This window comes from Globicephala melas, chromosome 20 (genome assembly GCF_963455315.2).
Source record: "Globicephala melas chromosome 20, mGloMel1.2, whole genome shotgun sequence".
Taxonomy (NCBI): Eukaryota; Metazoa; Chordata; class Mammalia; order Artiodactyla; family Delphinidae; genus Globicephala; species Globicephala melas.
In genome coordinates this window covers 10,549,545-10,574,914 of record NC_083333.1, presented here as the reverse complement: position 1 = coordinate 10,574,914, position 25,370 = coordinate 10,549,545, and the positions used below count along the sequence as shown (strand labels likewise).

At 46.0% G+C, this 25,370-nt stretch overlaps 1 protein-coding gene across 2 annotated transcripts; it reads right to left on the bottom strand.

Moving 5' to 3' along the window:
* Positions 1-567: 567 nt before the first annotated feature.
* Positions 568-24,290, bottom strand: DHX33 (DEAH-box helicase 33). Of its 2 annotated transcripts, none has more exons than XM_030861647.3 (12): positions 23,816-24,290; positions 21,152-21,312; positions 20,032-20,259; positions 19,717-19,887; positions 16,436-16,621; positions 15,577-15,688; positions 14,263-14,422; positions 14,016-14,104; positions 10,776-10,903; positions 10,188-10,391; positions 8,451-8,537; positions 568-3,070 (listed from the first exon to the last, which is right to left on the bottom strand). In XM_030861647.3, the coding sequence occupies exons 1-12, from the start codon at positions 24,099-24,101 to the stop codon at positions 2,762-2,764; spliced, it is 2,121 nt and encodes a 706-aa protein (XP_030717507.2). In that variant the 5' UTR covers positions 24,102-24,290; the 3' UTR covers positions 568-2,761. The 2 variants fall into 2 exon arrangements, with proteins under 2 accessions (XP_030717507.2, XP_030717508.2); XM_030861648.3 differs by lacking the exon at positions 23,816-24,290 and adding an exon at positions 23,197-23,769.
* Between the last annotated feature and the right edge of the window lie 1,080 nt (positions 24,291-25,370).

The window sequence follows — 25,370 nt, the reverse complement described above, 5'->3', positions numbered from 1 at the left end:
TCTCCAGTGGCTGCTTACACTCTCCAGATTTCCATCTCCTGTTCTCAAGCACGGCCAGGCTTTCTATGACTTCGTGGAATGCACTCTTGCCACCACCAACTCCCAAAGACCAGCCTCCGGGATCACCTCCCATAAGAGGCCTTCCTGGAACTTCCTCCTCTCTTCCCTGAAAAACAGACTCATGCCTGTGCGACCCGGTCCCTGTGCTTCATTCTTTTCTCAGCAGAAACCTCCTGGCACTGCTGGCTTACCTGGCAGCTGACCCTCACCCCCACCAGACCCGGAGCTCCTAAAGGCAAGAGCCCTGGTTAATTCCTGCAACCCTCCAAACTTACACCCAGGTTCTGATGGGATATTATTTTTCTGGGAGCAAGAAGCCACAGCTTACATTAAATTTAGGTTAAGAACTAATGTTCCTACCTTACCAGGACACATACGATATATAAGGTAGCAAGAAAGTAAGTCTTCCCAAATCAAGTGGCAAAGATATACTTAATATATTCTAAACAGCATTCTGTGAATAAGGGAAAGGAGACCCAAGAAAGAAGCCTCACACATGTACAAGATTCACTTTTAATGGACTTGATAGTCATGTGCAAATCTGAGCATTATATGCAAGAGCCAGTGCTTCTTTAGAGCTATCTCTGTTTGAACAAGAACAGACTCTCAAAATACAACATAAACCTGAACCAACTAGATTTTTTTTTGCTGCAAGTTATAATATTCTGATCAAATAAAATATAATAAAATTCTTGCTTCCCCACAGGTGCAGTGTTTCCTTCTATGCACAAGGAATGGTATCTTAGATGCCTGGCCACAGTTCTAAGCATTTCTTCACAGCTGGATTAAATGGATTTATGCATCACAGTACATAACCTGTCTTATCCACAGAGCAAAAACCTGTCTCCATTCTGGCATCTCTTTACCAAAGGTTTTTACCAAGAACTGGGTGTTGGCAGTTCTTAGATCTATGCTGCTCTGGGGGTTTCACACTCCATGATTACTAGAAGCAGAAGACAAACATCTGAGGCATGGGATCTGCTTGGAGTGCATCTATTTACATGAAGCTGCTCAAGGGAGCTAGTGATTCACCTAGATATGGATTTCACAGGTTGGAAAAAAGGTGGCACACCACTGGAGATTGTAGGATTGAAAAGAGAAGCTCAAGGTTAGATTGCAACATCACTGTGAAACATTTAACTTTCTTAAGAAAGTTTAAAGTGTACTTATCTATCCCCTGCAGCTCAATGTAAACAACCACGGATTTCTTTGTAGTAATACGGAGAGTCAGACCGGCTTTTCCAATCTGATTTAATCCCTGAGCAGCTATGTTAAAAGTTAACTTTTTAAAAAGCCCAATAAAAAACTACTGTATGAAAACTCTACCAGAATGTTAGTGACAAACATATTTCTGTACAGAAACATAGACGCTATTTACCCCTTAATTGCTGCCAGAAAAAATATACATTTCCTGAAACGGTTCAGGTACTTGAGCTGGACATAAATGATTAAAAGCTAAATTTTACTTGCCCCAGAGAATACCTCTATATAATTTGCTGAGGAACATAGTAAATTACCCCACTCCTAATTTTTTACCAGCAGGATGAACGTTTTATTAAAAATACAATATTTTCTTTTACCAATACCTTTTGAACATTTTATTAAAAATTGTATTTTCTTTTACCAATACCTTTTGAACCCTAAACATCCTAGGCCTCTATTAAGTAAAGGAATAACCAAAACACTGCACATGTGTGTTCTGACCAATTAAGCACAATAAAAGGGCTAAATCTTGGCATCTTCTAGGGCATAGCATTCTCTGGGGAAAGATTATTTGCTTTTGATAATTAAATAGCTAAGAAGGACTTTTGGTGTCTTTTCCCTCCTCAAAATATGAAAACAGGAAGAGACTGTGGAGACCCTCTAATCCCCTCTGACAAATATGGAAAATGAGGGCTAGAGAGGGGCGAGTGGCAAAGCCAGGCTGTCCCCAGGTCCCTAAGAAGGAAAAAATGACCGTAGGAAATAAATAAGATAAAAGAACATAAACACTAGATGAGGTGATGGATGAGCCAAAGCTGCCTGTGTTCTCACCTCCGCCCACCGCAGGGCCAGAGGAGAAATGCCGTAAGCTCAGCTCAGAGACGCACCTTAGGCTCAAGTGTTTATGGCCCCAAAGCACCTCCCTCCTGAAACAGAAGTTAATCTCTTGCGTTTTCTGTTATAAAAGTCCATATGCAGATAGAAGTTAAAACAGATCCCAGGTCAACAGCTCTGTGACATCTGGTGGTCCCCTTTCCAGATGATCCCCCTCACTCTTGGGAACTCAGCGGGGTTTGTTGTACCTGCTTCACATCATGTAGAAAAGCAGTAACAGCAACCAAGCTCCACGGCTCACGATCCACGGCGTGTTTACCGTGGGCAGGCACAGCTCTGGGTACTTTCCTTTCATTTGCTCTAAACCTCATGACCCCAACCCTGTAAGTATTATTATTATCACCCCCACTTGGCAGATAGGGAAACTGAGGCTCAGAAGTTAACTAAGTCACCCAAAGTCGCCCAGCAAGAACTGAAAGCATCATTTTGAAGTCTCCAAGGTCGCTGCATGTCTGTGTGGTTCAGTTTGAGGAGTTTAGACAAAGATGCTTTCAAGCTCCCAGAGGCCGGGCATAATCCGCCCGATACGACCGCGGCCTCTCTGGGTGCCAGCCTGAGAGTCCGCGGCGAGGCCAGCTGCAGCCCAGCTCCCGCCCCGGGCGGCTCAGTTCCTGGAGGCCCTCAGCTTCCTCCTGAAGAAGTCGGGGGCAGCCTCGTACAGCCACTCGGCGTCCACCACGCACAGGTCGCGCATGTAGCACTTGTTGGTGAAGAGCAGCTCCGTGTATACGACGCAGGCCGGCTTGCAGTGGAAGAGGACGGACGAGGGGTGGATGGCCACGGGCTGGTGGGTGTCCGTGGTGGCATAGGACCCGTCGGGCTGCAGCTCGGCGGTGCTCATGAAGAGGCTGTGCGCCAGGCAGCGGCGGACGCTCTCTGTGTCCCCTCGCGACGACAGGATCGGCATGGACATCTGGTTCGGGAGGAAGCGAGACATGGAGAAGACCCCAGACCTGAGTACTGTGCCGCCACCCGTGGTGGATGGAGCCACGTGCCCCCAGCGCAGTCCAGGGTGCACGGCCCACGGTGGAGGCTGACACCCGGGCGGCTGCCTGCAACACCTGAGATCAGTGCTGCTGGAGGAGCACCACGTCTACTGTCAATAGAAAATGAGGGAACTCATGCAGCCAAGGGATGGTGTGGCAGGAGAGCTGTTCAAGTACAAGAAGGGTTCGAAAATGGTATAATGCAGAACACAGCACGCTACTATGAGAAGAAGTCACTCTAGTGCTAACAATGGGCCGCTGGCATCAGGCACAGGCCTGGGTAAGGGTGACAACTGTCCCCTAGGGACGTGCGGATGGTCCGCGACGTGGGCTGTCTCAAAAGACGCCTTACACACGAAGACAGTCACCACAGAGTTGCTCACAGCAGCAAAAAGTAGACACTCTCTCAGTGCTCAACACAGGAGAACGCGAACACAGACAAGCCCACCTTTGAGGTAAAATGTGGCGCGTCATAGCCATTGAATATATAAACATTATGTCCTCTAAGAGGGAATATAAGCTCGTAGGAAACTTGTTGGTTGATGATTTGGCAATGTCTATGAAAATCTAAACTCCCCATCTAAAAGTTCATTCTATGTGTACTAGAGCACAGACATTTATGTAGGAAGATGATGATTACAGCATAACCTAAATCATCACCATTAGGGGCTTGGCTAAATAAACTGTAGTGAATACAGTGAAATGCTATGAAGTCACTAAAAAGAACGAGATTGACATATGCAGGCACTGCAAGACAGCCTAGACACAAAGTATTCAAGAAGTACTCCAAGTGGAAAAAAGCAAATTGCAAAACACAGTGTTATACATTTTGTTTTAAAAAGAAAATTTTATCATGGTGTATGATCCTTTTAACATGTTGGTGGATTCTGTTTGTTAGTATTTTGTTCAGGATTTTTGCATCTATGTTCATCAGTGATATTGGATTATAATTTTCTTTTTTTGTGATATCTTTTTCTGGTTTTGGTATCAGGGTGATGGTGGCTTCGTAGAATGAATTTGGGAGTGTTCCTCCCTCTGCAATTTTTTGGAAGAGTTTGAGAAGGATTGGTGTTAGCTCTTCTCTAAATGTTCGATAGAATTCACCTGTGAAGCCATCTGGTCCTGAACTTTTGTTTGTTGGAAGAGTTTTAATTACAGTTTCAATTGGCATATAGTAATCCTTTGCATTTCTGTGGTGTCAGTTGTGATTTCTCCTTATTCATTTCTAATTTTATTGATTTGTGTCCTCTCCCTTTTTTTCTTGATGAATCTGGCTAAGGGTTTATCAATTTTGTTTATCTACTCAAAGAACCAGCTTTTAGTTTTATTGATCTTTGCTACTGTTTTCTTCATTTTTTTTCTTTGCGGTACGTGGGCCTCTCACTGTTGTGGCCTCTCCCATTGCGGAGCACAGGCTCTGGACGCGCAGGCTCAGCAGCCATGGCTCACGGGCCCAGCCGCTCCGCGGTATGTGGGATCTTCTCAGACCGGGGCACGAACCCGTGTCCCCTGCATCGGCAGGCGGACTCTCAACCACTGCGCCACCAGGGAAGCCCTGTTTTCTTCATTCTTATTTCATTTATTTCCCCTCTGATTGTAATGATTTCTTTCCTTCTACTGACTTTGGGTTTTCTTCGTTCTCCTTTCTCTAGTTGTTTTAAGTGTAGGGTTAGATTGCTTATTTGAGATTTTTCTTGTTTCTTGAGGTGAGATTGAATTGCTATAAACTTCCCTCTTAGAAGTGCTTTTGCTTCATCCCATAGGATTCTTCACTATATGCAAATCAATCAATGTGATACACCACGTTAACAAATTAAGGAATAAAAACCATATGATCATCTCAATAGACACAGAAAAAGCTTTTGACAAAATTCAACACCTGTTTATGACAAAAACTCTCCAGAAAATGGGCATAGAGGGAACCTACCTCAACATAATAAAGGCTCTATATAGGACAAACCCACAGCAAGCATCATACTCAATGGTGAAAAACTGAAAGCATTTCCACTAAGATCAGCAACAAGACAAGGATGTCCACTCTTATTCAACATAGTTTTGGAAGCCCTAGCCACGGCAATACATAGAAACTATAGATACTATAGATACTATACATAGAAAATCCTAAAGATGCTACCAGAAAATTACAACTAATCAATGAATTTGGTAAGGTTGCAAGATGCAAAATTAATGCACAGAAATCTCTGGCATTCCTATACACTAACAACAAAAAATCAGAGAGAGAAATTAAGGAAACAATCCCATTTACCATCGCAACAAAAAGAATAAAATACCCAGGAATAAACCTGCCTAAGGAGGGGAAAGACTTGTACTCAGAAAACTATAAAACACTGATGAAAGAAATCAAAGATGACATAAACAGATGGAGAAATATACCATGTTCTTGGATTGGAGGAACAAATATCGTGAAAATGACTATATTACCCAAAGCAATCTACATATTCAATGCAATCCCTATCGAACTACCAATGGCATTCTTCACAGAATTAGAACAAAAAATTTTACAATTCGTATGGAAACACAAAAGACCCTGAATAGCCAAAGCAATCTTGAGAAAGAAAAATGGAGCTGGAGGAATCAGGCCCCCTGACTTCAAACTATATCACAAAGCTACAGTAATTAAGACTGTATGGTACTGGTACAGAAACAGAAATATATATCAATGGAACAGGATAGAAAGCCCAGAGATAAAATCATGCACATATGGTCACCTAATTTAAGACAAAGAAGGCAAGAACATAAAATGGAGAAAAGATAGCCTCTTCAATAGGTGGTGCTGGGAAAACTGGACAGCTACATGTAAAAGAATGAATTTAGAACACTCCCTAACACCATACACAAAAATAAACTCCAAGTGGAAAAGACCTAAATGTAATATCAGACACTATAAAACTCTTAGAGGAAAAGATAGGAAAAACACTCTTTGACATAAATCACAGCAAGATCTTTTTTGATGTACCTCCTAGAGTAACGGAAATAAAAACAAAAATAAACAAATGGGACTTAATTAAACATAAAAGCTTTTGCACAGCAAAGGAAACCATAAACAAGACAAAAAGACAACCCTCAGAATGGGAGAAAATATTTTCAAATGAAACAACAAAGGATTAATCTCCAAAATATACAAACAGCTCATGGAGCTCAATATCAAAAAACCAAACAACCCAATTAAAAAATGGGCAGAAGGACTTCCCTGGTGGCTCAGTGGTAAAGAATCCACCTGCCAATGCAGGGGATATGGGTTCGAGCCCTGGTCCAGGAAGATCCCACATGCAGTGGAGCAACTAAGCCCTTGCGCCACAACTACTGAGCCTGAGCTCTAGAGCCTGCATTCCACAACTACTGAGCCCACGCGCCTAGAGCCTGTGCTCTGCAACAAAGACAAGTCACCGCAATGAGAAGCCTGCGCACCGCAACGAAGAGTAGCCCCCGCTCGCAGCAACTAGAGAAAGCCCGCACGCAGCAACGAAGACTCAATGCAGCCAAAAATAAATAAATAGATAAATTAAAAAAAAAAAAAAAAGGGCAGAAGACCTAAATGGACATTTCACCAAGGAAGACATACAGATGGCCAAGAGACACATGAAAAGGTGCTCAACATCACTAATTATTAGAGAAATGCAAATCAAAACTACAATGAGGTATCACCTCACACCGGTTAGAATGGCCATTATCAAAAACTCTAGAAACAATAAATGCTGGAAAGGGTGTGGTGAAAAGGGAACCCTTCTGCACTGTTGGTGGGAATGTAAATTGATGCAACCACTATGGAAAACAGTACGGAGTTTCCTTAAAAAACTAAAAATAGAACTACCATATGACCCAGCAATCCCACTACTGGGCATATACCCTGAGAAAACCATAATTCAAAAAGAGACATGTACCACAATGTTCACTGCAGCACTATTTACAATAGCCAGGACACAGAACCAACCTAAATGTCCATCGACAGATGAATGGATAAGAAGATGTGGTATGATATATACAATGGAATATTACTCAGCTATAAAAGAAATGAAATTGAGTTATTTGTAGTGAGATGGATGGACCTAGAGTCTGTCATAGAGAGTGAAGTAAGTCAGAAAGAGAAAGACAAATACCGTATGCTAACATATATATATGGAATCTAAAAACAATGGTACTGATGAACCTATCTGCAGGGCAGGAATAAAGATGTAGACCTAGAGAATGGACTTGGGGACACGGGGTGGGAGGGCGAAGCTGGGGTGATTTAGAGTAGCATCGACATATTTACACTACCAGATGTAAAACAGACAGCTAGTGGGAAGCAGCAGAATAGCACAGGGAGATCACCTTGGTGCTTTGCAATGACCTAGAGGGGTGGGATAGAGAGGATGGGAGGAAGGCTCAAGAGGGAGAGGATATGGGGCTATATGTATGCATATGGCTGATCCACTTTGGTGTACAACAGAAACTAACACAGTATTGTGAAGCAATTATACGCCAATAAAAATCTATTAAAATAAAGAAAAAAAAAAGAAAATTTTATATATGTATCCACGTATATGTGTATACCCACACATATATAAAAACATACATACACAGGAAAAAATTCTAGAAGGATCTACACCAGACTATTATTTATCTTTGGAGGGGCAGGATTAAGGAGACTTTTACACTTTCTGCATTATATATCACTATTTTCTGCACTGTATCAATCTGTAACAATTATGCACGGTTTTTGTAATCTGAATAAAAATAACAAAGATATTTCCACTAAAAAAACAAACCTTAAGAAGAATTCTAATAACATTGGAAAACACTTTTAAAGTTTATAAAAGCTGAATATAAATTATACATACAATGTAACTAATGATGTAAAAAATTCATTTAAAAACAGGGCTATGGGCTTCCCTGGTGGCGCAGTGGTTGAGAGTCCGCCTGCCGATGCAGGCGACACGGGTTCGTGCCCCGGTCCGGGAAGATCCCACATGCCACAGAGTGGCTAGGCCCGTGAGCCATGGCCGCTGAGCCTGCGTGTCCGGAGCCTGTGTTCCACAACGGGAGAGGCCACAGCAGTGAGAGGCCTGCGTACCGCCAAAAAATAAATAAATAAATAAAAAAAAATAAAATAAAAACAGGGCTATGAAAAAACAGACCAAACTGGGGAGAGGTGGAGCTGTGGGTAAGTTTTACTTTCTTCCTTATTTAAAAATTTTCCTACAATGAGAGGGGTTTTTTGCAATCACTTGCAATAAGCAACCTGAAATTTTTCACCTAGAAAAAGTGACAGCTTAGCCCCCCAGTGAACACCAGGAGGAAGAATACCTTTAGGCAGATATCCCTCAGCTGTGATCTGACTTCAGCTACCAGCATCATATTCTTGCTGTGGACAAAATTCTCTTTGCACCAATCCTGAATAGGAGAAAAAAGAGATATCACAGTCCTCTCATTTCTATAAAGAAAATAACATAGCACAATTTTTATTTTTAATTAAAAAAAAATTTTGGGCCGCACCACACGGCATGCGGGATCTTAGCTCCCCAACCAGGAATCAAACCCGTGCCCCCTGCAGTGGAAGCACGGAGTCTTAACCGCTGGACTGCCAGGGAAGTCCCAGCATAATTTTTAGAACACTGTTCTAATTCAGACGGAAAACTTCAGTTGCCAAAAATAAATACAGGAAAATATGTTTATAGCAAAAAGCATGAACCATAAAGGAAAACAGTAAAAATTTAAACTAAAGTAGAACCAAAAAATTCCATAGGTAAGTCACGATGAAAAAAGCTAATGACTGGGATGTCTGCATCACTACACCCAGTAAAGAATGATTACCTCCAGAATATATTAATAAATAAATAAATAAACTCCTACAAATCAGTGAGAAAATGACCAATACTCCAGTAGAAAAACGACAAAGGACATGGATGGACCACTCACAGAAGATTAACTACAAATGACAATAAACTTAAGCAAAGGTTCTCGGTCTCTTGAGGAATCAAGGCAGTGCAGCTTCAAATAACTCAGATAGTACTTCATATCCCTCAACGTGGCAAAAACGAAAAGTCCTTTCAACTAAGTGCTGGAGAGGCTGGTGGAAATCGAAACTCCTCTACACTACTCCGGGGAGGATAAAGAGGTGCTGACAGCTCTGTGGACGCACATGCCAGCTGGGAAAGCTTGATGCAGCTGCCTGAAGACCGGCAGGTCCACTCCTGGGTGTTGACCCCAGAGCAACTCTCCCCCTTGTGCACAAGAGACCAGGACGGGATGGGCACTACAGGTGAAGAGACGGAAACAAGTTGCAAAAAGGTAGCGTGAAGAAGCATTTACAGCATACAACGCCTGCGCATCCAAAGTGAAAGCACTTTGCTGCCCACCAGGACCCAGACAGACGTGACTGGGGTTACAGAAGGGAGGAAGGACTGCAAAAGGGGCAGCTCAGGGCTCTTGTTGTGTCCAGATCATTTTATTTCCTTAAAAATAAATTGAGGCAAATACAGCAAAATGTTTATAACTACCAAAACTGGATGGTGGCTATTTTTTTTGCATTAAAGCACAGATAAAGCATGCATGCTATATATAGCACAATTACTGGTTTTTTTTTTTTTTTTTGGTGGGCCGCGCCACCCGGCTTGTGGGATCTCAGTTCCCTGACCAAGGATTGAACCTGGGCCATGGCAGTGAGCCCGGAATCCTAACCACTGGGCCACCAGGGAACTCCCTCCAATGACTGATTTTATTCTGTTTTATTTTACTGATAAGTGAAAGAAAATACAGCCATTTTCCATCTTGGTCCAGGGAACTGAAATACAAGCAAAATCTGCTATGAAGAAAGTTAGGGGCAGGTGGGGAAACAAATCATTTTGTAGCTAAGAAACTGGGTCAACAAATACTTAACGAACTGGCCAACGTTAGGTATGAGTTAAACATAAGCAGAGGGAAAGACGGGAATCATGCCTTCCCTGGTAACCTCCCTGCGCGCAGACATTTCTGAAATGACATCTGCCATTCACAGGCCCAAAAGGAGGCATCGTTTGAGAAGGGGAAAGAGACAAGGCCTACCTTGTTTCCGCCTGTGTTCTTGAAGGCCCGGTAGATGTTAAGCAGGGTGATGTGATCGCCCTCGCTGGATATGAACTTCTTCCGCACAGCCTGCACTTCATCCCGCCGGGAGGGGGGGTTGTAGAGAACGCTGTCCACTGACAGCAGGGAGATGATGGTCAGTATCTCCTCCGTGCAGTGGAATTTGGGGGACAGGAGGATGGTCTGCAAATCACAATTAAAAACTGTGTAAGCCTAGTTTTCTCCTGGCTTCTGAATAAAGTATTTCCACATATTGCTTTTGCAGCTTCCCTTGTAAAGCCTTAAGGGGCAGATGTTTCTAAAACCATGACTACGTATGTTATTCTACTTTCTGTAAAACAGAGGGCTGCCTTCCCCGCATGATTCCATGTGGGTAGGGCTCATGACTTAATATGGCTTGAATCCCACACTGAGCGTAAGTCAGAGTTAGGCGTTAATAAGTAGGCGTTAATAATTATTTAAGAGAAAAAGTGAAGATTAATCTAGAAGCACTGGGTTAAGGAGTCTCCTTTGGGATGGCTGACCCGTAACACACAGAAAGGGGACTGAGGAGAGGATATCATTTACTTTGGCAAATTTGGGTTCTAACGGGAAAGCCGCCATCTTTCTTCCTATTGGAGTCAGGGTAAGCTGGCCGTCCTTGTTTTCAAGGGCACCCAACAGCTCCAGCTGGGCGATGGCTGCCTGAACGTGATCTAAAGAAAGACATAAAAAGGAGTCGAACATTCAGAACAGGACGAAGCTGGAGCTAGTTCATTACTTCAGGGCACTTCTGAGAAGCCTACGTCAAACCACAGCAAAGACCACAGCCACACTGTCCCCATGAGGTGCTTTTCAAAGCTGTTAAGCACAACATTGTCTTCAGCTCAACTCTCTTTAAATAGTGGCCTGCAATTTGGCAATATGTGTGTAAATCTGAAACCCAGCAAAGTTACACTTATGAATTTCACCCCCAGATACACTCGGACATCGTACAGGGACCTGCATCTCCAGACGCACACACACAGCAATGGAAATACCAGGTGCCTCAGAGGCCCCTGGTGAGAAGGACACTATTTACTATCTTATTCTTTTTAAATTTGAACCATGAAAATGCATTGCCTATTAAAGAATAAAGATGCAATCCTAAGAATGTAATAAATATCTACACAGAGGGAAAATGATCTGTAAAATACATTAAGTGAAAAAAGCAATGTACCACACACCTATGGTCAACTTAATCTATGACAAAGGAGGCAAGGATATACAATGGAGAAGACAGTCTCTTCAATAAGTGTGCTGGGAAAACTGGACAGCTACATGTAAAAGAATGAAATTAGAACACTCCCTAACACCATACACAAAAATAAACTCAAAATGGATTAAAGACCTAAATGTAAGACCAGACATTATAAAACTCTTAGAGGAAAACATAGGAAGAACACTCTTTGACATAAATCACAGAAAGATCTTTTTTGACCCACCTCCTACAGTAATGGAAATAAAACCAAAAATAAACAAATGGGACACTTAAAAGCTTTTGTACAGCAAAGGAAACTATAAACAAGATGAAAAGACAACCCTCAGAATGGGAGCAACTATTTGCAAATGAAACAATGGACAAAGGATTAATCTCTAAAATATATAAACAGCTCAATATTAAAAAAACAAACAACCTAATAAAAAAATGGGCAGAAGAACTAAATAGACATTTCTCCAAAGAAGACATACAGATGGCCAAGAGGCACATGAAAAGCTGCTCAACATTGCTAATTATTAGAGAAATGCAAATCAAAACTACAATGAGGTATCACCTCACACCAGTTAGAATGGGCGTCATCAGAAAATCTACAAACAACAAATGCTGGAGAGGGTGTGGAGAAAAGGGAACCCTCTTGTACTGTTGGTGGGAATGTAAACTGATACAGCCACTATGGAGAACAGAATGCAGGTTCCTTAAAAAACTAAAAATAGAACTACCATATGACCCAGCAATCCCACTACTGGGCATATACCCTGAGAAAACCATAATTCAAAAAGACACATGCACCCCAATGTTCATTGCAGTACTATTTACAATAGCCCAGGACATGGAAGCAACCTAAATGCCCATGCCAGATGAATGGATACAGAAGATGTGGTACATATATACAATGGAATATTACTCAGCCATAAAAAGGAATGAAATTGGGTCATTTGCAGAGACGTGGATGGACCTAGAGACTGTCATACAGAGCGAAGTAAGTCAGAAAGAGAAAAACAAATATCGTGTATTAATGCATATATGTGGAATGTAGAAAAATGGTACAGATGAACAGGTTTGCAGGGCAGAAATAGAGACACAGATGTAGAGAACAAACACATGGACACCAAGGGGGGAAAGAGGCAGGGGATAGTGGTGGTGGGACAAAAAAAAAAAAGAAAAAGCAATGTGCCAATGTCTATCGGTAGAAGGATAAATGCATTTTGGTTTATTCATAGACTAGAACAGTATTTAGTAATGAAAATGCATCAGACATAAACTTTATAAAACATGATGAATGAAAAGGGAAGGTCACTGGGAAATCGAGGCATAAACATGCCAACCGAAACAATGCACGTGCATGGAATAAAATATTCAAGAAAAGTGAGGGATTCACGGACAAAACCTGGGAGGTGGTTAACTTGAGGTGGGGAGTGTGGCAGCCTCCGGAGGCTTTGCAGCCCTGGTAACGGATGCACAGGTGTGGCTTCGATATTTCCACCTGACAGGAATGTGCCTCGTTTGTATGTAGAGATTTAGCAAGAGAAAGAAAAAAAAGTGTAGAACAGTGCACAATGTGTGTTGCTATTTGTGTTTTAAAAAGAGACTATATGGAATTCCCTGGCGGTCCAGTGGTTAGGACTACATGCTCTCACTGCGGAGGGCTGGGGTTCGATCCCCAGTCAGGGAAATAAAATTCCGCAAGCTGTACAGCCAAAAAAAAAAAAAAAGCAAAGTTGATCTCAGTCTTGAAGGCTGGTGCCTTTGCTCTTGGCCTGTTTCTGGAAGAAGTGCTGGAAAGCTGCGTGAATGGCCCATAAGTGCTGTTGCACCTGGGGCTGGAGACGCCCGATCACAACCCTTTCTGCAGGCACCCCGGTCTGGGAGGAGGATGGAATATACGTGCCCAAGGACTGATGAAATAAAATTCATATGATAAATAAATAAAAGACTATATGTACTTGAAAAGATTTTCTCTAGAAGACACTGGGAAATGTTCACAGTGGTTGCTGTAGAGGAGGGAAACTGAGATCACAGAGGGGCCCTGTATACCCATCGACTGTTTACTTTTTTAACCAGTTGCGCTTCTTTACTTAAAAAAAAGAAGACAGGAAAAAAAAAGAAAATGGTATATGTTGAAGAGATGCCAAGTACTAAGCTACCATCATTAGAACTCCCCATTATTTTTTTTTTCCAACATGGAGAGATTATCAGTGAAGGGCAGGGGCCCATCAAATTCCGGTCAAAAGCAAAGAAACTTAATCTTTTCAGTGCTTTTGCTGGCAAAAGTACGATTTCGTTAGGTTTGCAGTATCCTGTGGACCCCCTCGAGCACCTTCACTGGTTCCTGTGGTCTCGGAACCCGCCCGTGATGCCTACATGAAGCCGCTGATTCTGCACCGCGATGGTGCTGACGGCACCGCATCTTTCCTTTCATGATTTGAGTTTCTTCTCTGAGAGTTAAGGTTGTTATCCACCAAATTATACTAAACAAAAGGAGACCGCTGGAAGACCTGGTTGGTTTTTTTTGGAGTCCACTGGTTGCTTTTGTCCATTTTGTACACCTTCCCAAAGACCCCACTTACCTGGAGATGGTTTGGACATGAAGTCAAAGGTGAGCACGTTTGGGACTTTCATTGCGAGGAGCTGCAGCATCACGCTCGCCAGGTTACACCTGCAAGTGTGAGAGACGCAGGTGGTTCACGCAGGTGTTCCTGACCCCCCAGCCGGCGAGGCAAGAGCCGCCCACCAAGGAGAGTCAGTTGGAGGATACGGGCCACAGGGACAGAAGCCTCGGGACAAAGGGCAGGTGTGGGAGCCCCTTGGGCCTGCCTTTGGATCTCTGGCACCGTCATCTTCTCAAACTTCTCAAACTCATCCTCCGTGTAGAGCCGGTAACAGATACCACTGTCCTCTCTGCCAGCCCGTCCTGTGCGTTGCCAGGCCTGAGTCTTTGACACCCGCTGCACAGCTAACACCTCCAGGCCACTGTCTGGTGGGAGAATGGCCTGTGTTAGTGCTTTGCTCGTCACATGAACAAACTCTGCAGCGTGGGCAATGAGAGGCACTGCTCAGACCGCCGGGGACCCTCTCTGTGACACACGGGGACCCTCTCTGTGACACACGAGTCCAGAAGAGCTCCAGCCTGCATCAGAAAGCACGAAACCAGACCGGTCTGTGGTGAAGCAAGGCCTTTGCTGTGAACACCGTGTGAAACCTGTGACTAAAACATCAGAAGGACCTCGTGCTTGGGGCAGGGACCCAGGAGAGTAGATCTCAGAGGCCTTGGCTTCGATCACAGGTGACCACAACCCCGTTTGCCCAGGACTGAGGGGGTCTCCCAGGACTTGGGACTCTCGGTGCTAAAACTGAGACAGTTTCCAGCAAACCAGGATGGTTGGCCCACATCAAACGATGACCCCAAAATGAAACGCCTCCAGTCCCCTGTGTGTTGCATCCTCCCTCCTGCCCTATTATAAAAGAGAGACAATGTAATGCTGTTACGCCTAGGAGTGAATGAGACCGATTTTCTTATAAAGGTGTATTTTGTGCCAGGCACTAGAGAACCAAGCCCTTTCACATACGTGGTCCCCAGAGACACACATGAATGACAGCACCCTTGAAGGCTTAGCAGTGCATTTCAATTAAACGTTCGGGAGCCATAATTTCAGTTGCCTCAAATCCTGTGTGGAGTAAAGCAAGGTAGAAAACAGACCTGAATAAAAATGACTTCAAGCAAGCTGCCCACTGCACACACTCAGGAAACAGCTAGTGCCTCGCCCCAGCCTGCGGGGGTCTGCTTCCTTCCTGGGAGACTGGAGGTCAAACCAGCCTAGCTCAGATGTCATTTCCGAGGAAGCCTCTGATGTGGTATCAGGCTGTCCCTGGCCTGAGAGCCAGCATCCTCGCCTACCTTCTGACGGGGTTGCATGCCCTCTGCCCAGGTCCCTGATCATCTGTCCCCAGGTGTGCCACTTCTGGGCTCTTCTTTCCTGCCTCACGTGCCTTTCTGGCCCTGACTGCTAGACTGTGGTGCTGCCACCCGAATCTCAGGTAGTTACGGACATGAGACAATCATCTGGGGGAAACTGGGACACAGGCTGCTCACTACACAGAGAAGAGACATCAGGAGCTACAAATTCTCACCGGGATTATACTTCTTTGCTTTAACCATGCCCGTGTCAACTACATATTTTATTCCTGTAATGGTTATGGAGGTTTCAGCGATGTTGGTTGAAAGGATCACTTTGCGACAGCCCTAAAAGGAGGAAGAAAACCAAAGAGCCATATGACACACATATGATTCAGAAGTTTTAAAACACATTCCTCACCGTGAATTGTCACAACTCACTCATGAGCAAGAAGAGATGACTTTTTTATTATGACAGTCATTAATATTGATGGCTGGTCACTAAATTGGGCGGGGCGGGGCGGGGCGGGGTAGGGTGTGGGGAATGCTTCGGCCTTAAAAGTTTATTTTGAGGCAATGAGATGTGGTGGGAGAGGCACACGATTCAGAAGCAGGTAGATGTGGGCTGGAGTCCTGGCCCTGCCAGCTACCTCCTGTGCCCCTTGGGCAACCGTCACTTCACCCCTTGGGGCCTCGGAACTGGGATGGTGGCCCACCTTGCGGTTCTCGAGAGGATGAGAGACAGTATGTGTCAAGCGCTGGCACAGTGCCTGGCACAGCATGGGCACCCAAGGAACGTACTGTGGACACAGGCTCTGTTAACGGTGGACCTTGGAAGAGTCACTCACTGAGCCCCTGGCTTCTGCCTTTGCCTCTCCCTCACCCCCAGACAGCTGTCTCCCTGTTCTGACCATGGGAGGGCTGTGTCTGCAGCCCCGCATTACCCTCCTGCGTCTTTCCAGTTCATGTGTGTGGTCCCTGCACATCCCGTCCCACACAACTTATCTGGAGCCTGCTGACAGGAGCACAGGCCCCACTGGTGCATCCGTCTGGGTACCCAGGGATGGGGCTGGGCAGAAGAAGGGGTGCACTCACCTTCGGGGCCCCCTGGAAGACGCGCAGCTGCTGGGCGTAGGGCAGGGAGGCATAGAGAGGAAGGACCAGCATGGAGGGGCAGCCGTCGGGGAGGTGTTTGGCAATGTCCCGGCAGGTCTTGCTCATGGCTTCGATCTCCTCCTGCCCAGTGAGGAACACCAGGATGTCCTGAGAGGAGGGGGCTTCCTACAGAAAAGGCAGAGTGGGATTACTAGGCCTTGACAGGAGCACAGGTTGCACAGAACAATGGTCACGGATGAACTTTCCCAGTTATTTTTCTTAACTCTGGAGACATAAATGAGCCTAAACATTGGTGTCTCCCCTGGGAGAAAACCCACACCGAGAATGCACGGCTGCAACGTACTCGAGTTAGCCAGCTATGTTTAAAAACGAATTAAGGAGATTTTGAAGAAAGATGGCCAGATTGCTTTTGCAGCGAGAACAATGCCATGAAAAGCACAATCAGGCAAGCAAATAAAATCTGCATGAAGCTGCCTTCCTTTCATAATCATCTTGAAAGATGGAGCTGACAAAAGAGACAACTTGGGGAAATCCTGATCCACGGAAATGGCCGGAAGCACTCATGCTGGAAGAGGAGCCCTAACTGAATGAGGCCATCAAGTGTACTTTCATAAACCCCCAAAGCACGCTGAACGTGGACAAGGGATTGAGAGCCCAGGCTTAACTGGATCCTTCACCTCACAAAGAGAAGAACATGTAAGTGTTAATTGCACACCCACTGATCCAATCTTTCTTTGACGTCTGTTCAGGTACATTAATTTGTAGAGTACTTGTTTGGCAAAATAACTGAAAAATGTTTAATAATTATCTATATGTTGTGCGTGTGTATGTGTCTATATATATATATATGTCTATGCATGAATACATATATCTGTTATCTATGTATTTATATGTGTGCATGTAGTTTTTTAGCCTGGTATTAATAGGACAAATGTTCAGAGGTGCGCACACACAGAAAGGATAAAATCTTTTTTTTTTTGGTGGCATGGCTTGTAGGATCTTAGTTCCCTGACCAGGGATTGAACCCGGGCCCCAGTAGTAAAAAGCACCGAGTCCTAACTGCCAGGGAATTCCCAGGATAAAATCTACAACAGTCAAAGCTTCAACAAGGGGAGGACTCATCAGAGCTACCATGTAACCTGAGGGCACTGCAGGCACTATTCATGAAAAATCCTCACCTCAAATTTGCTTTTAGCAGCTAAACAAGGCACCCTGACCTTCTCCAAATACTATCAAAATGACAGTGAAGGTGTAAGCCCAGGAAGACAGGGTTTCAACCCATTTTTGAAAGATGAAGAGACGGGGTGGGAAGTGAGTGACTTGGCCGGGCAGAGGGAGTCCTGACGGGGGAGCGTACAGACGGGGTGGTAGGAAAGTGGTGTGCCCACTTCCCTGGAGAAGCCACAAAGGCTCGGGCTCAGAGCGAGCCTCGGGGGCTTGTGCCGGCATGAGGACCCAAGTGTCCGCTGGAAGTCTGAGTACAGTGTGGTTGAACCCCCCAGTCCCCTCCTCCACCCGATGCAGCCAGGAGGCTGGGCAGACACGGGGTGCTGTCGTGGGATTCGACACAGGAGGGTGGCAGAGGGAAGAGCCAAGAGGACAGCTGTGCGGAGGCCTAGGAGAGCAACCTGTTTGGAGCAGAAAAGCAGCATAAATAAAGGACCCGGGAAAAAGTGGATTGTGTTTCAACACATAAAAAATATTCATGATTGGCATGTGATAGATGTTAGAACCCTTGGGGAAAAATTGGCTGTACGTACATAGAAAACTTGTACGACTGTGTGGAACAAGGCACTGCGATGGTGCACAACGTAGGGTTGTAATATTGTAAAGACTGATATTTGATTTAAAAAGACATCCTGGGGCTTCCCTGGTGGCGCAGTGGTTAAGAATACGCCTGCCAATGCAGGGAACACGGGTTCGAGCCCTGGTCTGGGAAGATCCCACATGCCACAGAGCAACTAAGCCCGTGCACCACAACTACTGAGCCTGCGCTCTGGAGCCCACGAGCCACAACTACTGAAGCCCGTGCGCCTAGAGCCCGCGCTCCGCAGCAAGAGAAGCCACCGCAGTAAGCCCGCGCACTGCAATGAAGAGTAGCCCCCGCTCGCCGCAACTAGAGAAAGCCCACGTGCAACAACAAAGACCCAACGCAGCCAAAAATAAATTAATTAATTAAAAAAAAAAAGACATCCTGATATGATCTTTTTTTTTTTTTTTTTTGGCAGTACGAGGGCCTCTCACTGTTGTGGCCTCTCCCGTTGTGGAGCACAGGCTCTGGACGTGCAGGCTCAGCGGCCATGGCTCACGGGCCCAGCTGCTCCGCGGCACGTGGGATCTTCCCGGACCGGAGCACGAACCTGCGTCCCCTGCTTTGGCAGGCGGACTCTCAACCACTGCGCCACCAAGGAAGCCCCTGATATGATCATTTGAGAGGATGTTTCAGAAACAGGAAAGTAACATCCAAGGGAAACAGTTAAGAAATTGAAGGTGTACCTTCAAGAGCAGGATCTGGGCTGGGAAAGTGAAAGCAGTTCCTGTTTTTTTTTATGAGCTTTTTAGAACTAAGTACTTGACTTCTTAAACTTTAAACTATATACCCATCACTGAGCTTAAAATAAAAATTAGCTTTCAAAAGTCGGCTTCTAGATTTTTTCAGAAACTTAATGGAAAGGTAAAAACAGTCGATTTTATACAAATTAAACCAAAAAATGAGATTTAATCACTCGAATTTTTAAGTAAACGTTTAATAAAATGAAAAAAATATTTGAAATGTTTCTCTGTACAGTTTTTTGTTTTTTTTAAGAAAACTCTAAATTGCAACCCATTATTGGTTAATACACCAACTTTTTGGTTTTTTTCAATGAGACAGCAAATACCAGAGGACATCACATGTAGTAAAAGGAGACTGTGTTTCCTAAGACTCACTTCAGTTCTACACATTGTGTCCTGGGTTGCAATATAAAATGTGTGTCTTATTGGGGGTTCCAATCAAAATATGCCTGCAAGCCACTGCTTTAACATATGGACGTTTTCTGGCTCAGCTGAGGAAAGATGCTGGTCAGGGTTGAATTATTTTTTTTAGAGAAAAAAAAAAAAGACACTGAGAAAAAGGATAAAAATATGGACATGGCAAACGAACTCCATATTCAACTTCAGGACACAGCTCACAGAATGGTTTCGTTCGGCAGCTTTCCTGTTCAAGGCTGAATGCTCGAGGTCAAACAGGCCTTCCCAGGAATCTGCACCCCGGTGCCTACCTGGTGGATCTGGAAGACAGAGACCAGGGCCGCGTGCAGGTAATCGTGCTGGGGCTGCTTGGTGTAGAAAATCTGGATCGGGTGCTGCCGGCCCTCCAGGTAGAGGACGGGGGCTCCGCTGAAATACTGGGAGAACAGGTCCACGTCCATCGTGGCCGACATCACAATCACCTGTGTGCGAGACAGGGGCGGAGGATGGGGACAAGCTTGGACCAGCCTTTTTGTGCCCCTGCTGAGACCTGAAGGCTGCCGAGGAGGCCCGCGCCCCCCCATGCCCACTGCCCTGGGTCCCTCAGCAGCACAGGCTGCACCTACTTTGAGAGGCAGCTTCCCCAGCTCCTTTCGCCTCTTCTGGGCAGCTTTCACCACCCCAAAGAGCACATCCGTGTGGATAGTCCGTTCATGGGCTTCATCCAAAATGACGCAGCTGTACTTCCGAAGCAGGGAGTCTGAAATGGCCTCGCGCAGAAGCATGCCATCCGTCAGGAACTTGATCTTGGTGTCCTCCGAGGTGACATCGTCGAAGCGCACCGTGTAGCCAACCTGTGTGGAGAGATCACTCATTCACTCAGCAAACGTGTGTTCAGCACCCAGTGTATCCAGCACGGTGCCAGGCACTGGTGCTATCGCAGCGAACAGGACCAACTCCGACCCTGCCCTGCTCCCAAGGCAATGGACACACGCCTTCAACTGCAATGATGATAAACACTACAAAGAATTTAAAACTAGCCTCCTCCTCCCAGCAACTTCATAGTTTCAAGTGAAGCTATGTACACACATGAAAAGATGTCCAAGACGTTTTTAAGTCAAATGGGTAGAGACCCACACAAACACGAATAAATCTGACTTATATACAGTTCTGGGACTCATTCTCAATACCCACCTATATACTAGAAAAATGCTTACAAGTTTGTAGAAAGAAATGTAGATAAAAGACTTAGCAGATGTTACCGAAGCCTTGAAAGTGCTCAGGAAGGGCTTCCCTGGTGGCGCAGTGGTTGAGAGTCCACCTGCCGATGCAGGGGACACGGGTTCGTGCCCCGGTCCGGGAAGACCCCACATGCCGCGGAGCGGCTGGACCCGTGAGCCATGGCCGTTGAGCCTGCGTGTCCGGAGCCTGTGCTCCGCAACGGGAGAGGCCACAACAGTGAGAGGCCCGCGTACCGCAAAAAAAAAAAAAAAAAAAAAAAGTGCTCAGGAAAAAAACAGCTAATTTATCCAAGTTGCCAACAGATTTTGAAAGCAAAGCAAGTGAGACTGACAGACCCTCTGATCTCTTAGGAACTGGTAAAGAACTCTGAGAGAGGCTGAAACAATTGTGGCAAGAAAGAAGCTTGAGATGTATAAGTAGTCTTGTTCAGAAAAATAAAAGTCAGGGGGCCGGGAGTGGGGGTTAGGGGACCAAGAACTGTCAGTAAAGAAGGAAGTTAGGTACCAGCTTCCCGAGTTCGGTTCTCTTCTCGTCTGAGACTCTGGTAGCCAGAGAGATAGCAGCCACTCGACGAGGCTGGGTCACGGCAATGATGGCCTGGCGGCCAATCCCCCCTTCATACAGGTACTGAGGGATCTGCGTTGTCTTCCCAGAGCCGGTTTCCCCTAGGAAAGAAAAAAGTCTCATTTAAATGCAAATTGACGTGCCCCAGAGCCCACGAGCCACAACTACTGAGCCTGCATGCCACAACTACTGACACCCCCGCGCCTACAGCCCGTGCTCCGCAACAAGAGAAGCCACCGCAATGAGAAGCCCAAGCACCTCAAAGAAGACCCAATGCGGTCTAAAAAAAAAAATGGTCCACATCAAAATTAAAAATGCAAACTGAAACATACTTCACAAAACAGATCAAAGTCAGAAGGAAAAGATAAGAAAATACTCTAAGCTGATAAAGCCACGGGAAAATGTGTACCCACATGTACTGCCAGCAGAGTGTTAATTGGGATTGTTTCTTGGAGGGCCACATTATACTAGGAAAATCTTTAAAATGTTGTACTCTCTGACCCACAATTCCACTTGCAGGAACTGATTCTAAGGAAATAAAGATGTGTATAAAAATACAGCTTCAAAAGAGTTTTAGTCAACTTTGCTCATGACACCCAAAAATTAGAAACAACGTAAGTGGTCAGCAACAGTAACCAGTATAGTAAGAACATACAATGGAATACAAACGTTATATAAAAATGTCCTACTTTTCAAAGGGATAAACGAGATGTAAATGCACTGCCATGAAGAGAGACATCTGCTCCTACACTGCAGCCACAGCTAACTCCTCACCATTCCCCAGCCAGCCGCCTCCTTTCAAACCCTCTGACTTTGCCCACACTATTATGAAATATCTGCCCCCACGCTGCCTGCGTGACAAACTGTACATGCGTTAGACCTCAAACTCTCCCCCCAGGGGCTGCGCTGCCTCCTCTGTGTTCCTTAGAGCCTTGTTCATCTCGTCCATCACTGATCACCCTACACTGTGTGAAAGCATTTAAACGTTTCTGTCCCCCTCCAATATCAGAGGCCTCTGGGGGGCAGAGATGGCCTGTCCGTCTCTTCCATGTACTTGAGCATCTGCATACAGTAAGCACCCAACCTTATTTTCTACCCTCCTGTGTTCCCTTCCCAGTGCCCAGTCACAACAAAGAACTGTAAACCTGTGCATCCCTCCCCCCACAGCTACCAGTACCCCTCCCTGACCTCACAGAGTCCTACAGTCCTGTGGTTCTTCCATTTTCTCCCCTCTGACTGCTCATCCTTCCTGACCCAGACACAAATCACGGACGAAGAATTTGATTATTCTACACTCCTCCTGCTGAGTTCATCAGGCAAAACCCAAACCGGGATCAATGTCTCCCTGTCCATCTTTTTTGCTCCTACACCAAGAAACTGAGCGTTGCTATAGTAACCTAACCCAACTGTGCTGACACTGACCTGAGTTTGCCGTGGGGCTAAATGCACCTGAGCACCAGCACCACCGCTGATCCTTGTTCTTGTTTCTGCAGCCCTTCTTTTGCCCCCGTCCTCCCCAAGGACCCTGTAACGCCCATCCTCATCAGAGCTCCCGTGCCTACTTCATAGGAAAGTGAAGTCCTCAAAGGTGATCTCCCGCCACTTCCCCCTGCAAGCTTTTCTGCAGTCACCCCCATTCTTACCTCCTTTCTCCAGCCCCCCAGCCTCTTGGATATCCATCCTCCTCTTGGATATCCAGGCCCGCTCTGCATCTAGCCCTTGTTGCCAAGGGCCCCCGTTCCCCATGCCCTCTGTCTCTGCTCTATTAGTGCCCGCTTTGCATCTTCAACCTCCTTCTCTACTGAGTTCTTCCCCTGAACCTATGAATATCTGGAAGTTCCTCTAGGTCCCCCTCCTTTTTGTCAAAACAGAAGCCTGCTCCCACTGCCTTCATGCCCTCACCTCCTACCTACTCCTCGGCCCAGTGACAAATCAGCTCCCAGAGCTCTGCCGAAACAGCGCTCAACTCGATCCCCAATTGATACCTCGCATCCAATCCAGTGGGCACTTTTTGGGTCCCCATTTTCATTGTTGCATCTGTTCACTCCCTTCCTCTTACAACTCTGTTCCTTAGGTTATCAGCTCTCCTGGATCTCCTTCACCTCTTTGGAGGCTCATCCTCTCGGTCCTTCAGGAGCTCCTCTTACTTAAACGTTGGGGATCAAAGCCCCTTGTAACTGGTCCCCGGCCCTCAACTCTGCTTCTTAATTCATGCACCAGAAACTGCTACTTCCGTCAGACCGGACCGTCTCTCGCCTCCACTTTGTCTCTTATGCTGCAGGCTCTCTCCTCTGCGTCCAACGCCTCCCTCCCCGACTGGCTCAGATCCACTCTTCCAAGCTCCCAAAGTTCCCGCTGCGTCCCTCTACCCTTCCGCACAGAAGGCGAGTCTTTGCCGAAGGCGCGAGTCACTCGCACCGGCTGTGAGCACCTCCAGAACGGGCTTGTCTGACTCCTCCGAGGCCCCTCTCCTGGCCCCGAACAGAAAAGGCAGTCAGGTTTGTTGTAGAAACGAGTGAAAGACGGGGAGAAACACCTAAGAAAAGCTGTTCTCGCGGAGCTCGAACGGGGAGAGAGGAAGGACGCGCCGGCGCGGTCACTCACCGAGGAGGACGGCGCTGTCGAGGTTTCGGAGCTGGGCCAACAGCTGCCCCCGCGCCTGGAAGATGGGCAGACTCCGGCGCTGCAGCTCCACGGCCTCACGGTAGGGGCTGACCGAGGGCTGGGCCAGGGGTGGCTGCTGCCTCCGGCCACCTCCGCCGCCGCCGCCGCCGCCCGCGGTCAGCAGCATCACCATTCGCCGCCCGTGAGGGCAGGACCCGGCGCGCCTCAAAGGCCCGGCGCCCGGCCGGAATCTCTTGCCCGGCGGGAAGCCCGCCTCCTCGGGCATGTCGGGAGGGCAACACGACTGGAGGCGCGAAAGCGGGCAGCTCCTGCCGCTCCCGGGAGCCGACAGCTAGCGCGCGCCGCCCCTTCCCGCCACGTGCTGGCGGCTCCCGGCGACGCCGCTGATATCACCGCCACCCGCAGCCTTTAGAAAGGGGACTCCAACTCCCAGCATGCACTGGCAGCGTGATCAGGATTTCATTTCCCGAGGGCGGGGAGAGCAGGGTCCGAGGTACAACCGGAAAAAGGTCCGGAGCGACAACAGTGAAGGACTGGGTGTACGGTTCCGTCGGTCCTTAACTTTGGCTAACAACCATGGTTTTCTTGTCCTGCTAACAGTATTTCCTTCCAGTAAACACGCGTTTCCCTTTCTCTGCCACAATAATAGTCGCTCTTCAAGGAAAGTATTTCATTTTTTAAAATTAATGAGGTGCACACAAATATTGGTTATTTAATCCTCCAAATAACTGATGTTATACAGTAGATACTGATATCATCCCCAATTTACAGATGAAGAAACTGAGCCTCTGAGATGAGTCATTCAGATGTCACAAAATCTGAATGTTGAGAAGGATACTGGTGATCATCTTGTGTCACAGAAAAAGAAAGATATATATTCTATGACAATCATACATTCTCCTCAGAAAGTTGCTATCCCAAAGGACATGGTCTGCTCCTGTAATACAAGCAGGGAAAGAGGGAGTCTGATGGAACTAAAATTGTCTTTTATCCTTCCTTTCCCAAAATATTCGTGCCAGACTCTCAAGTTCTTTTCGGGGCTCCCAGCCCCATCATACACACGCCAATCAGTGAAAAGATTCAGAACTCCAGCAGGAAAGTAGGATATTAGTTCCTCCTTCCCCTCCTAAATTCAAAGCTCTTAGAGAATTTGCTAATTCGCCACAGAAAGACCAGCAAGCAGCTGTTTGCTCTGCATACAGGAAAAGTGATTTCCAGAGAATTCATCATAAGCTTCAACCCATGTGAAGGACATCAGGCATCTTCTGTAGTTCATTTCCATGAGACTTGCCCTATTCATGAACCTATTAAAAATCCTCCTTCCCCTTTCCTCCAGGTCAGAGGTAATTTTTCTCCAGTTGCTGGTAGTATAGAGACCAGGGTTTACTGAAAATGTGCATGTTGAACTAATAGCAGATACATATTTAAGAATAACTGACAAAATTTTACTTCCTTCTAAGTATTAATTTAGAAAGTCAACCCAAAATTAAATGGAAACAACTGTTTTAGTCTTTTCAGGCTGCTATGATACCAC